At 43.4% G+C, this 13,207-nt stretch overlaps 1 protein-coding gene across 1 annotated transcript in view; it reads left to right on the forward strand.

Annotated features, from left to right (window-relative positions):
• lrrc47 (leucine rich repeat containing 47) overlaps positions 1 to 12,926 on the forward strand; it is a 31,924-nt gene extending 18,998 nt beyond the window's left edge. The window contains exons 4-7 of the mRNA XM_078238626.1: positions 118 to 233; positions 5,430 to 5,532; positions 8,441 to 8,530; positions 11,643 to 12,926. Coding sequence (XP_078094752.1) covers positions 118 to 233; positions 5,430 to 5,532; positions 8,441 to 8,530; positions 11,643 to 11,894 — 561 coding nt within the window. The 3' untranslated portion in view covers positions 11,895 to 12,926. The remainder of the gene's footprint in view (positions 1 to 117; positions 234 to 5,429; positions 5,533 to 8,440; positions 8,531 to 11,642) is intronic.
• Positions 12,927 to 13,207: the final 281 nt, after the last annotated feature.

A 13,207-nucleotide genomic window follows, 5' to 3' on the forward strand; every position in this document is an offset into this window, starting at 1 on the left:
AATGCTTTCTTACATTGAGGCACCTGTGGCAGCCTTCATCCCTGTTTTCCACCAATTACATGTCTGCTGCATGAAGACATTCAACCCTGGAGCTTACAATTCTGTTTTAACTTTTAGATTACGCCTCTCGGAAGGAAGGAGATAAAGGCGGCTGATTTGGTGCGACAGTTACAGGTGGAAGCTGATGAACAACGAAAACAAAAGAAACGCCAAAATATTTCTGGACTTCACAAGTCAGTAACACACAAATGCTCTTTCATTGGTTTTGTTGCAGCTTCTCTCTGTCATTGTTGCCGTTTAGAATCATAAAGAATCATAGAATCCAGACAGTGCAGAAGAGGCCCTCCGGCTCATCGTGTCTGCACCGACTCTCTGACAGAGTATCTCACACAGGCCCTCTCTCCCCCCTATCCCCATAACCCCACCCATTTCCCATAGCTAATCCATCTAACCTACACATCTTGGGACACTAAGGGACAATTTAGCATGGCAAATCAACTTAACCTGCACAGGAGTGTGGGAGGAAACAGGAGCATCCGGAGGAAGCCCACGCAGGGAGGACGTGCAAATTCCACAAGGTCACCTGAGGCCGGAATTGAGGCCAGAATTGAACCCGGCTCCCTGGCGCTATGAGGCAGCAGTGCCAACCACTGTGCCACCCCTACTAAAAATATGTACCCATTACCACACAGGTACTTATTTTTCACTGGAAGTGATGCCAGAATCCTTAGCCACACATTCTCCTGGCAGTCTGCTAGGGGTGGACCTGGGGCAGAGTAGAACTTCTGACAAAAAACATGGGTCGATTTGGCTTTAATTGTCTTTTTGTTTATAAACTGCCTGTTTTTCCCCTTCTGAAGGCATCGATTCTCTGCTCCGGGTTCTATCCCACAGTGTCACGCAGCTTCCCATTTCTCACTCAAATGGTAGCTTTCGTGGAAATAATTCATCCATAAGATGGCCAAATCCATGCCTGATCCTATTCCCAGCTGATATTCCAGTGTATTATCTTTCAGTCGGGGTTGCTTGATGGCACTCAGGGACAGGGACTCCGTACTCCTGCAGGCTGAGGTTAACTTTAGGACCATCCAGACTGAGAGTTGATTCCAGACCGATCGGCGATTGAATTTTGAACTTTCTTAGTTGTTATGACGTAGTTTCTGACTAGATAAATGTAGTGAGCCAATGGGGAGTTTGCAGGCCGCTTCCTAATTGTTTGAATTGAGATCAAGGATTGTAAGTATACTGACTGGGGTGAATGCAATGACATTCTGTGTTAGCATCGCCCAGTGTTAGATCTCAGTCACCAATACCTGGAAAGTTTATTTATTGTTGTCTCAGGTAAAAATAAAACCATGTCCTCCTTCAGCTTATTATAAAACTGTGTCATCATAAAAGTGTAAGTGATACAACATTATCTATGAATGACCTAGATCTCAGTGTACATACAACATTAAATATTGATGACCTAAATCTTGGTATACAGGGACACAATTTCAAAATTTGCAGACAGTACAAAACTTGACAGTGTTGTGAACTGTGATGAGGAGAGTATTAGAGCTTTAAAAGGACATAGCCTGGTGGAATGGGTGGACAAGTGGCAGATAAAACTTAATGCAAGAGAAGCATGAAATAATTCATTTTGGAAGAACACAGAGAGGCAATCTAAAATGAGGTGCATAATTCTCCACGGGATGCAGTGGGACCTAGATATATAAATCATTGAAGGTGTCATAACAGGTTTAAAGTATATTTATTTATTAGTCACAAATAGGCTTACATTAACACTGTAGTGAAGTTACTGTGAAAATCCCCTAGTCGCCACACTCCGGCACCTGTTGTGGACAGGGTGGTTAATAAAGCACAGGCATCCCGGGCTTTATCAATAGGCATGATGTGGAGATGCTGCCATTGGACTGAGGTGGGCACAGTAAGAAGTCTCACAACACTAGGTTAAAGTCCAACAGGTTTATTTGGTCCTTCATCCGGTGAGAGTCACCTGATGAAGGAGCAGCGCTCCAAAACCTTGTGATACCAAATAAACCTGTTGGTTTACCAATAGGGGCATGGAGTATCAATGCAAGAAAAATAGTTTGCCAAATATTAACGATAGAGGGTTGGCAGCAGGAGAAATACTTAATACAATTAATGTTACCAGAGAGGCAGTGCTGGGTAGACTAATGGGACTGAAGGTGGATAAGTCCCCGGGTCCGGATGGAATGCATCCCAGGGTATTGAAAGAAATGTCAGAGGTAATAGTGGATGCGTTAGTGATTATTTATCAAAACTCGTTGCATTCTGGGGTAGTGCCGGTTGATTGGAAAACGGCTAATGTTACGCCGCTGTTTAAAAAAGGAAGGAGACAAAAGGCGGGTAACTATAGGCCGGTCAGCTTAACGTCTGTAGTAGGGAAAATGCTGGAATCCATTATTAAAGAGGAGATAGCAGGGCATCTGGATAGAAATGGTTCGATCAATCAGACGCAGCATGGATTCATGAGGGGAAAGTCGTGCTTGACGAACATGTTGGATTTTTATGAAGATGTGACTAGGGCGGTTGATGGAGGAGAACCGGTGGATGCGGTGTTTTTGGATTTCCAAAAGGCGTTTGATAAGGTGCCCCATAAAAGGCTACTGAAGAAGATTAGGGCACACGGAGTTGGGGGTAGTGTGTTAAAGTGGATTGGGGACTGGCTATCCGACAGGAAGCAAAGAGTCGGAATAAATGGGTGTTTTTCCGGTTGGAGGAAGGTAACTAGTGGCGTGCCGCAGGGATCGGTACTCGGGCCGCAACTATTTACCATTTATATAGATGATCTGGAGGAGGGGACGGAGTGTAGGGTAACGAAGTTTGCAGACGACACAAAGATAAGTGGAAAAGTGAATCGTGTGGAGGACGGAGAAGATCTGCAGAGAGATTTGGACAGGCTGAGTGAGTGGGCGAGGATATGGCAAATGGAGTATAACGTTGATAAATGCGAGGTTATACACTTTGGAGGAAATAATAACAAATGGGATTACTATCTCAATGGAAACAAATTAAAACATGCTACCGTGCAAAGGGACCTGGGGGTCCTTGTGCATGAGACGCAAAAGCCCAGTCTGCAGGTACAACAGGTGATCAAGAAGGCAAATGGGATGTTGGCCTATATTGCGAAGGGGATAGAATATAAAAGCAGGGATGTCTTGATGCACCTGTACAGGGCATTGGTGAGGCCGCAGCTGGAATACTGTGTGCAGTATTGGTCCCCTTATATGAGGAAGGATATATTGGCATTGGAGGGAGTGCAGAGAAGGTTCACCAGGTTGATACCGGAGATGAGGGGTTTGGATTATGAGGAGAGGCTGAGGAGATTGGGTTTGTACTCGTTGGAGTTTAGAAGGATGAGGGGGGATCTTATGGAGACTTATAAGATAATGCGGGGGCTGGATAGGGTGGAGGCGGAGAGATTCTTTCCACTTAGTAAGGAAGTTAAAACTAGAGGACACAGCCTCAAAATAAAGGGGGGTCGGTTTAAGACAGAGTTGAGGAGGAACTTCTTCTCCCAGAGGGTGGTGAATCTCTGGAATTCTCTGCCCACTGAGGTGGTGGAGGCTACCTCGCTGAATATGTTTAAAGCGCGGATGGATGGATTCCTGATCGGTAAGGGAATTAAGGGTTATGGGGATCAGGCGGGTAAGTGGTACTGATCCACGTCAGATCAGCCATGATCTTATTGAATGGCGGGGCAGGCTCGAGGGGCTAGATGGCCTACTCCTGCTCCTATTTCTTATGTTCTTATGTTCTAAGAAAGCTATGTTAAACCTGAATGAAACATTTTTCAGTCTCAGCTGGAGTATTGAATCCAGTTATGGAGAGGGTGCAGAAAAGATTCACAAGGTTAGTTCAAGGGATGAGGAACCTCAGTTACATGGACAAGTTGGGCTGTTCTCCTGGAGGAAGGAAGGTTGAGAGGAGCTTCGATAGACATATTCAAAATCGTAAGAGATCTGGACGGAGTCGATAGAGAGAAACTGCTTCCATTGGTGGGCACAGATTTAAGGTAATTTGGCAAAAGAAGCAATGGAAACATGAGGAGAAGCATTCTTACCTAGCAAGTGGCTAGGATTTGGAATTCCATTGCCTGACTGTGTGGTGGTGGCAGGTTCAATTGAGATATTTAAGGGAGAATTGGATTATTGTCTGAAAAGGAGGAATGTGTTGGGCTACAGAAAAATGGCAGGGGAGTGAGGCTAGGTGAATTGCTCAGTCAGTGAGTCAGCACAGACGTAACGGGTGAATTACCATCTTCCCCCCTCTGCCAAAACCGTTCTGTGACTCTAAGCTGATCACAAATCCATGCCTGAGCTTTGTGAGGGGAAAAGTTATTTCTTCTGAATTGGTGCGGCACTATTTTGTAAAGTAGACGATGACTGTGCTGTGTCATGCATTCGGAATTGGTAAGGATCCAGTCTGTCTGTCACGCAACAACTTGCTATTCATCTCACAACCCCAACTCTGAAGGTGCTGACAGTTTTTCTTGATGGAATTTAGTGGACTCCAGCAACCCTCTATTTATTGTATCCATGTAATCACTCTCTAATAAGCAGATACTAACAGACAGATTTATTGTCACTACGTTTTGGCGTGAATGCTTAACACACACATCATATCCTTGCTAACATTGTGCTTTGTTGGGCAAGACACTGTTGTTGCAACAGATGAGTTGATTTTTGCCTTAAAGTGATGCCAGAAGGAAGGCTAGTTGTACACATTAATCAGCCACGTTAAAAGATTATAATTTGCCCTTCAGTATTGGCAACCTATTGAATAATGGAAAACATTACAATTAAGTCTATCCTGCATCCTGGGCGGCACGGTAGCACAGTGGTTAGCACTGCTGCTTCACAGCTCCAGGGACCTGGGTTTAATTCCCGGCTTGGGTCACTATCTGTGTGGAGTTTGCACATTCTCCTCATGTCTGCGTGGGTTTCCTCCGGGTGCTCCGGTTTCCCCTCTCAGTCCAAAGATGTGCGGGTTAGGTTGATTGGCCATGCTAAAATTGCCCCTTAGTGTCCTGAGATGCGGAGGTTAGAGGGATTAGCGGGTTAATATGTAGGGATATGGGGGCAGGGCCTGGGTGGTCGGTGCAGACTCGATGGGCCAGGTAGCCTCTTTCTGCACTGTAGGGTTTCTATGATTCTATGATACATCCCATGCATGGAATTCTGAGTAAGTTTAAGGGTTTCTAGAAACAGCCAATGTCCATTCTTAGACTTTGATATAAATAGTGCTACATAAAATGTGTAACGAATAACTTACCAGCACATTAGAGCGTGTGTCGTGTATGTGTTGTGTCGTGTGTTGTGCTGTATGGTGCATAGATAATGATACCTTAGCCACAGACTGCTCCTGAATTTTGTGTGTGCTGGTCCCTCTCTGTTTTCCAGATATCTCCAGTTACTTAATGGAAAAGAAAATTTTCCTTGTTTGGTCGACACTGAAGATGATGTCATTTCATTCCCACCAATCACAAACAGTGATAAAACAAAGGTAGGTTTCCTAGCGATGTATTTAATAATTAGCCATTGCTCCTTACAGCAAAAGGTCAAGGATGTGTCATAGTTGGGTTTTCCATTAAGTCTGTACTTTGCAGCATTCCTTCACAGGAAAAACATTTACAAGTAATATACGCGGAAAGCAATCTGAAATAACTTCTCTTATCAAATGCACCTCATTGTTCTTGTGGGTGGATCTGTCATGAAGTTAATAATATTTTGGGGCGTTAGGTGAGCAATGTGTTGGATGCTTTTATTATGGGGCCTAAGTTCAGATTCAGCCTAACCTGATGGCCAGCCTATCTGGTAGCTTGTACAGTTTAGTTCTATTTATTATTGTCATAAGTAGGCTTACATTAACACTACAATGAAATTACTGTGAAAATCCCCTAATTGCCGCACTCCGGCACCTGTTCGGGTACACTGAGAGAAAATTTAGCACGGCCAATGCACCTAACCAGTACGTCTTTCGGACTGTGGGAGGAAACCGGAGCACCCGGAGGAAACCCACGCAGACACTGGGAGAACGTGCAGACTCCACGCAGGCAGTGACCCAAGCCGGGAATTGAACCCGGATCCCTGGCGCTGTGAGGTAGCAGCGCTAACCACTGTGCCCCCATGCTGCCCTACAGAGCTTTCATGAAATGAATTTGGGCAATTATGATCCATTTGGATGGAATTGGACCAGTAGCACAAAACTGCTAGTTGGCAATATCATAGAATCGTACAATGCAGGAGAGGCTCATCAGCAACGTCTCTCAGTCAGAGAGGACAGAATGCCTTTAGCAGGAAATGAAAATGTTTTGCACTGATTTGGTAGAGATTCTCTTTGACAATAGTTGGGTAGGAGAGCGAGGCAGTGCCTGATCCCTAATCCTTGATGTTGGCTCGGGATAACTGAAATGGAATTGTTCCGTCCCCGAGCACTTAATGTCCCCACTTTGATTGGCGCAAGGAAAATAATAGACAAGAGGGCTGTTTTATGTCCAATTGTAAAGATGTTAACCCTGAGAATAAAGGTACTGATGAAACACAGCTTGCTATTCTCAGCACTCCTCTGTTCATACTGTTTTTAATAGAATGAAACAAAGATGTGACATTTCCACTTGATTTTACCAAAACACAAATTCTCTCCCCGATTTTCTCCCCTTCATCGCTGAAGGCCGTAAAACCTTGCTGTGTAATTGGTTTGAAAGTTTTCTGTCACCCTCCGGTGCATCAACCAAGTGATTGTCCATGTAAAATCTCCGAGTGCTGCCAGACTATTTTAGTTCAGAGGTACATTGCATCCTAGCTCAATCCATGTCCTCATCTAACATCCATACACGCTCACTTCAAGCAGGAATGCAAGATGGTAACAAAGCTGGCCAAAGTTCTTCCTTTTCGATCATAATTTGTACATTGAAACCAGCTTTTGCTTTTCCGTCTCGCACTGTGGAGACAGATTAACTCAGTGCTATTTGGCAATTAAAGCTGGCTCCTTCCTCGCCTTTCTGGTTCACTATGTGTCGCCAATGAGCTATTGGGACAACAAAGGGAAATTTTCTTTTTTACTTTAATTTTGTAGAAAATTGGTGTGAATGGACAGCCTCAAGCTGTGGTTCATTCTGTAGTGCACTCCCCTTTAGAGTCAGAAATTGTGGGTTCATGTCTCGTTCCACGAATTGAGCAAAGATGTCAAGGCTGACACTCCGATGCAGTACTGAGCACCTCCAGCAGGTGCAGAGCTCCCTATCTTTCAGAAGAGACTGAGGCCCTGTCCAACCTCTCAGGTGGTAATTAAAGGTCCCATTGCACTCTTTCATAGAAGGACAGGGGAGTTTCCCTGTATCCTGATCAATGTTCCCTCAACTAAAACAAATATAATAATCTAATAAACAAAATACCATGGATGTTGGAACCTGAAAGGCCTGGATAGAGTGGACGTGGGGAAGGTGTTTCCTTTAGTAGGAAAGAGTAGGATCCGAGGGCACAGCCTCAGAGACAGGGACGACCCTTTAGAACTGAGATGAGGAGGGATTTCTTCAGCCAGAGGGTGGTGAATCTAGGGAATTCATTGCCACTGAGTGCTGTGGAGGCCAGGTCATTGAGTGTATTTAAGACAGAGATAGATAGGTTCTTGATTGGTAAGGGGATCAAAGGTGAGAAAATAGAGTTGAGAAATTGAGAAACTTATCAGCTATGATTGAATGGCGGAGCAGACTCGATGGGCTGAATGGCCTAATTCTGCTCCGATATCTTATGGTCTTACTAAGCAAAACCAGAGAATGCTGGAAAAACTCAGCATGTCTGGCAGCATTTGAAGAGAGAGAAAACAGCGTCAGTGTTTCGAATCTGCTTGACTCTTTGTCAGAACTTTTTACTGAAGCAAGTTACCTGGTGATTATCACATTTCTGTTTATGGGAGCTTGCTGTGCACAAATTGGCTGTCTCGTTTCCTACATTACAACAGTAACTCACTTTAAAAAGTGCATAATTGGTCGTAAAGTGCTTTGAGATGTTTCCAGTTCTATAAATATAAGAACACATGAAAATAACTTACTGTAATGTTCGGTGCTTTAAGAATAAAGTTCAAATCATTTTGAGATCCCTAATTATTACAAATATGTGACTGATGCTGGCTGTTTATTTTTCAAAACAATAAATGGAAAGTGTTGGGAAAACAATAGGCCGGATTCTCCAGTCCCGCCTGTGGTGGGACCCATTGCGAGTGGGAACAGATAATTTGGTGTTCCAGTCAAAACTGCATTCACACTCGCCACAAAGTCAATCAGTATCTGTAAAAAGCAAAGGCGTTTATAGTTTGGGTGCAAGAGCTTCCCTCAGAACTGTCCATGCACCCCCCCCCCAAAAATACCACTATATTTTTCACATTGATCAATAACGTTTCATTTTGTTTTTAGATTAGAAAGAGCACCAGTCAGCTGTTCCTGGAAGTCACCAGCTCCACGAACCTGCAGGCCTGCAAAACCGTGATGGACTGTCTGATTGTGGTCAGTAACTCCAAATCTCCTACCAGATTGCGTGCAGCCAAATGGTGCTTATTGTTCGTCTGTTTTGTTTCCTTTGTCCTGTAGCTACTGGTTACACGTTAAGTCTATAATTATCCTGACTTGTATGTTAGCCATGCAGTTTTATTGGATTAGGGACTTTGGTTAGCTACATATTGAATCTATACTATCTTGAGTCATATTTAGTATTGGGGATTTTGCTTTGCACCGTTTCAGTGTTGCCCTTAAAATTTAGTTGCTGGGTGTAGCCAGTTTTTTCAGTGCACAGTCCCCTTGAATCTTTTTGCGTGGCCGCACACGTGTGTTATTTATCACGGTACTTGCCAAGCAAATGCCTGGCCGCACAGTTTAACGGGAAGGTTTCACACTCAAAGGCAGGGTGTTGGTGAGTCGACCCCCCCCCCCGCCGCTTTGAGAGTAGGTACTTTACAGTCTAGCAATGCAGCCTTCAGGTCTCATTCTGCTGCTGCTAAGAATAAACTCCCTGGGGTTCAGAAAATACAATAGACTCACAAAAATGCTCTGTCCGATTAATCGGCCGTTGACTGGATTCACAAACTCTCATCAGATAACCCTCTGGTGAATTGCTAAAGCCTCCACGATGGTAGGATGTGATTGTTTTTCTGCACAACCAACAAGTTTGTCATTTCAATGCAAGTTTGAAATTTAGTTTAGATTTGAATATCATTCATAAAATGATTAATGGATAGCTGTGTACTGTCCCGTGACAGATAAATAAATACAAGTTCTGAGTGGTGACATTTGAGCAGCTCCTGATATAAACAGCCTTCCTTCATACAAACACTCGATTTCTTCATTGTACCGGGGAATTCAACCCCTTTATTGTAGTTTTAACCTATTGTATCTAGGCTTTGAATTATAAAAGGTCTCTGTTCAATCCGCTTGTCGCATGGGTAGCTTGTATGATTATTAAGTATTAGACCACCATGCTCTCTGCTAACCACACAATAGTCTGCAATAACACTGGGCGGGCCTCTGAAAATTCCAGCTTTTGTTGTTTCTCCGCATCAGCTTCCAAGAACATTAAAGTGAAAGAGCTTTTCACAAGGTTGTGCACAGTAGAAGTGAATTAATGTATGGGGCATTCATGCCTTGAATGTATGATACTGGTACAAAGCCGAAACCACGTGGTAGTGTTTTACATTATAGCATGTAAACCTGATTCCAAACAACTGCAAAGCCACTCCCATCTGGAAATTTGACCCTGCTTTACTGCAATGCCTGGCTATATGTATACACCATAACTGCAACATCACTGTTATTTAGACGCACCCACAGTGGCTGACATGATACCATTTCAGAATGAACACAGCGCTAGCAAAATTTGAACTACTGATTATAGAATCCGTACAGCGCAGAAAGAGGGCACCTGGTCCATCGAGTCTGCAGCTGCTCTTCAAAAGAGAATCCCACCCAGTGCCTCCCCTCCACCCTATCCCCGTAACCCATGCATTTACCATGGCTAATCAACCCAAACTCCACATCTTTGAACACTTTAAGGAGCACTTTAGCACGGTCAATCCACCTAACCCGCACATCTTTGGAGTGTGGGAGGAAACCGGATCATCTGGAGGAAACCGACGCAGATACGGGGAGAACGTACAGGCTCCACACAGACAGTCACCCAAGGCCAGAATCGAACCCGGGCCCCTGGCGCTGTGAGGCAGCTGCCAAGCTAGACTAACATGTTACCCCTGACACCATGAGTTTTTATTTTTTGCAATAACCTTTGATGTAACATCTTATCAAATGCCTTCACAAAATCGAAGCACAGTAAAGGCTCTCCTCTATCGAGCATGTTACTCCTTCAAATAGCTCTAATAATAAATTGGTTGAACATGATTCCCCCATCATAAAACCATGCTGACTCTTCCCAATTACCCTGAGTTTATCTAGGTGCCTGGCTATAACCTCTTTAATAATCGATTCTAATGCCTTTCCCACGACATATCAAGTTAACTAACTGATAATTTCCTGTTTTCTGCTTCCTTCCCCTCTTGAATTGAGGGGTTACTTTTGTTACTTTCCAGTCTGATGAAACTTTCCAGAATCTAATGAATTTTGGGAAATTAACATCAATGCATCTAATAGTAACCCCCTCACTCACCCTCATTCATGCTCTCTCTCTCTCACTCACACACACACACACACCCGCTCACGCATACGCTCGCGCACACCCTTTCACTAACCCACACACACACTCACCCTCTAACTAACTCACACACACACACTCGCCCTCTAACTAACTCGCGCGCGCACACACACACACACAGACACACACACACACACACTCAGCCACAAACACCGGAGAGCATCAGACATTTGCAACAATTGTACCAGGGGCCACACAGAGGGGCTTTGTGATCTGTGAACAGGCCTGGTTTTATGCCAGTTTGGCAGAATTAATGTAAGAATGCATTTAAACTTGGGTTTGGGAATCAAACAATTAATCGAACTATTGTTATTGGCTACATTCTGTACCACAGTCGTGTCCTGTACATTTCCCTTTGTACTGTGCACCATGCCCTTTGTAATTCTAAAATCAGAGCTGTGTGTTTTATTAACATCTGACAATAGGAACATGTTCACGGAATCATGCTCTGGTTGAGCTAGCTGTCCCCTTTATGTAAATAAACTGCCTGTGAGAAATAGCTGTTTGAGGAAGCATTCTGCTGGAAAGTAGAGCATTGACTGCTGTGTGTGGTACACTGTGAAAGATTAGTTAACACAAACTTCAGAAAACAATGCATCTGATTTAATGGCACATTTTAGTATTCACAACACAATCGCCTTCCTGCGGTGTTGTGATTTGGTCTGGAGTAATTTTATTTTCCTTTTACGATATTGCACAGTCACCAAAGGGAGCCCTGATTCACAAGCAAGGCAAAATAAATCAAATGACTTGCAAATATGATGGCCTAGTTTGTGTGTTTCTTATTTTGGTTGGTTGAATGTTTTGCACACTCCCTGTGTCTCAGAACAATCTGAAATGCTTCAGTGAACTTCATTGAAATGTTATAACTTGTGCAGACAACCATAAGCCTTGACCTGTGTGTGCTTTTTTTTAATGTAGCGGATGGCAGAACTGAACAAATTCACCTTTGAAAACCAAGAGCAAGAATCTGTATCTGACGACGAGCCTGAAGTTACCAATGACAAACCTGAGGACGGAGAAGCTGTGGATCTGACCTTGAATAAGATGGCCAGTCCTGAACTGATTGTGAAACAAGTGCGCATTGTAGATGTGGAGGGAAACCTGAAGGTTGTTTACCCGGCTAAAACTGATCTAAATGTGGATGCCTGCAATGTCACCGTAATCCGATAGCCCCACACAATCTTTTAGCCCCGGTTTGCAGTATTTACTTTTGGGGGTTTCTCTTTTTTTAACCATTAACTCTTTCTCCCTTTGCTGCTGAATTTGGCTGGAATACGATTTCATGGATCCTCTGGTAACTTATCCAAGTCACCACTATTCATCCCATGACATCCATACAACTAAGGGGTTACCCCAGCAGGTTATTTAGTTATTTTTTCAGCACTCTTTTCACCCATCATCTTTTCTCGATGGACTGATCTCTTCACGATTGTCCATGTGAATCGACTGTCTGGTCTCCCAAATGAAGCATGTCTATTTGCATGAAGGAGAGAACCTCCAAGCATAAACCCCAATCTGAATCAGCACCTTTCGAGAGGAGGGAGGGAGCAAGCAAAATGGGGCCACAATACAATGTAACAAAAGTCACTGACATAAATCAAAAAAGCGTTAGCGAATGGTGAAGATGAGTGAATTAGGTGGATTGGCCATGATAATTTGGCCGTTAGTGTTAGGAGGATTAGCAGGGTAAATCTGTGGGGTTGCGGGGATAGGGCCTGGGTGGGATTGTTGTCAATGCAGGCTCAATGGGCTGAATGGCCTCGTTGTGCACTGTAGGAATTATATGATTCTAAGTCTTAATTATTTAGAAGAGTAAGCAAAATATTCTAATGAAGAATATGTTTGTGAACCAAGCATATTCAGCAATATTCTGCCAACTTTGTCTAAAATTGCCAATAAATGTTATTGCCACAGCAGTTTTCAAATAAAACCTGACACAGTTACTCATTCATTTCTATATTTTATTTAAGTTTTGCCATTTTGAAACTCCATCCTTTCAGTCTGTGACAGAAACTTGCTTTGGAAATTGACGCTATGTGAATTTGCGTCTTGGTCTGTTCCTGTAGTGTTTCAGGATGTTTCTGCTTGGAGATGATGCTGTGGAATGAATATCTGAGTAGCAGGGGAAACAAATCCATCCTGCTTTTGCTGTACGCTATACAATGACATTACATGAATAAACCAACGTTAGAAATAAAAGCAGCATCATTGCTAAACTGTGTCTTGCATTATTTGAGTAGTCTATACCTGTATGTTGTCAGACTGACTGATTGGTTGGTGACTTGATACACTGACATATATCCACTATTCTTTGTTACTTATATCATTACAGAGCTACATGTCATTACTAAACACAACTCCTCTTGCTTTCTGAGGAGGCAGAATGAAAACTGATTGGCAAGATAGTACTTGAGTAATTCGAGACGTATTACTGACACTGTCAGAATGTGTTTCTGGGATCGATCTTTCCAATAGAGACGATG

Source organism: Mustelus asterias, chromosome 22, assembly GCF_964213995.1.
Source record: "Mustelus asterias chromosome 22, sMusAst1.hap1.1, whole genome shotgun sequence".
Classification (NCBI taxonomy): Eukaryota; Metazoa; Chordata; class Chondrichthyes; order Carcharhiniformes; family Triakidae; genus Mustelus; species Mustelus asterias.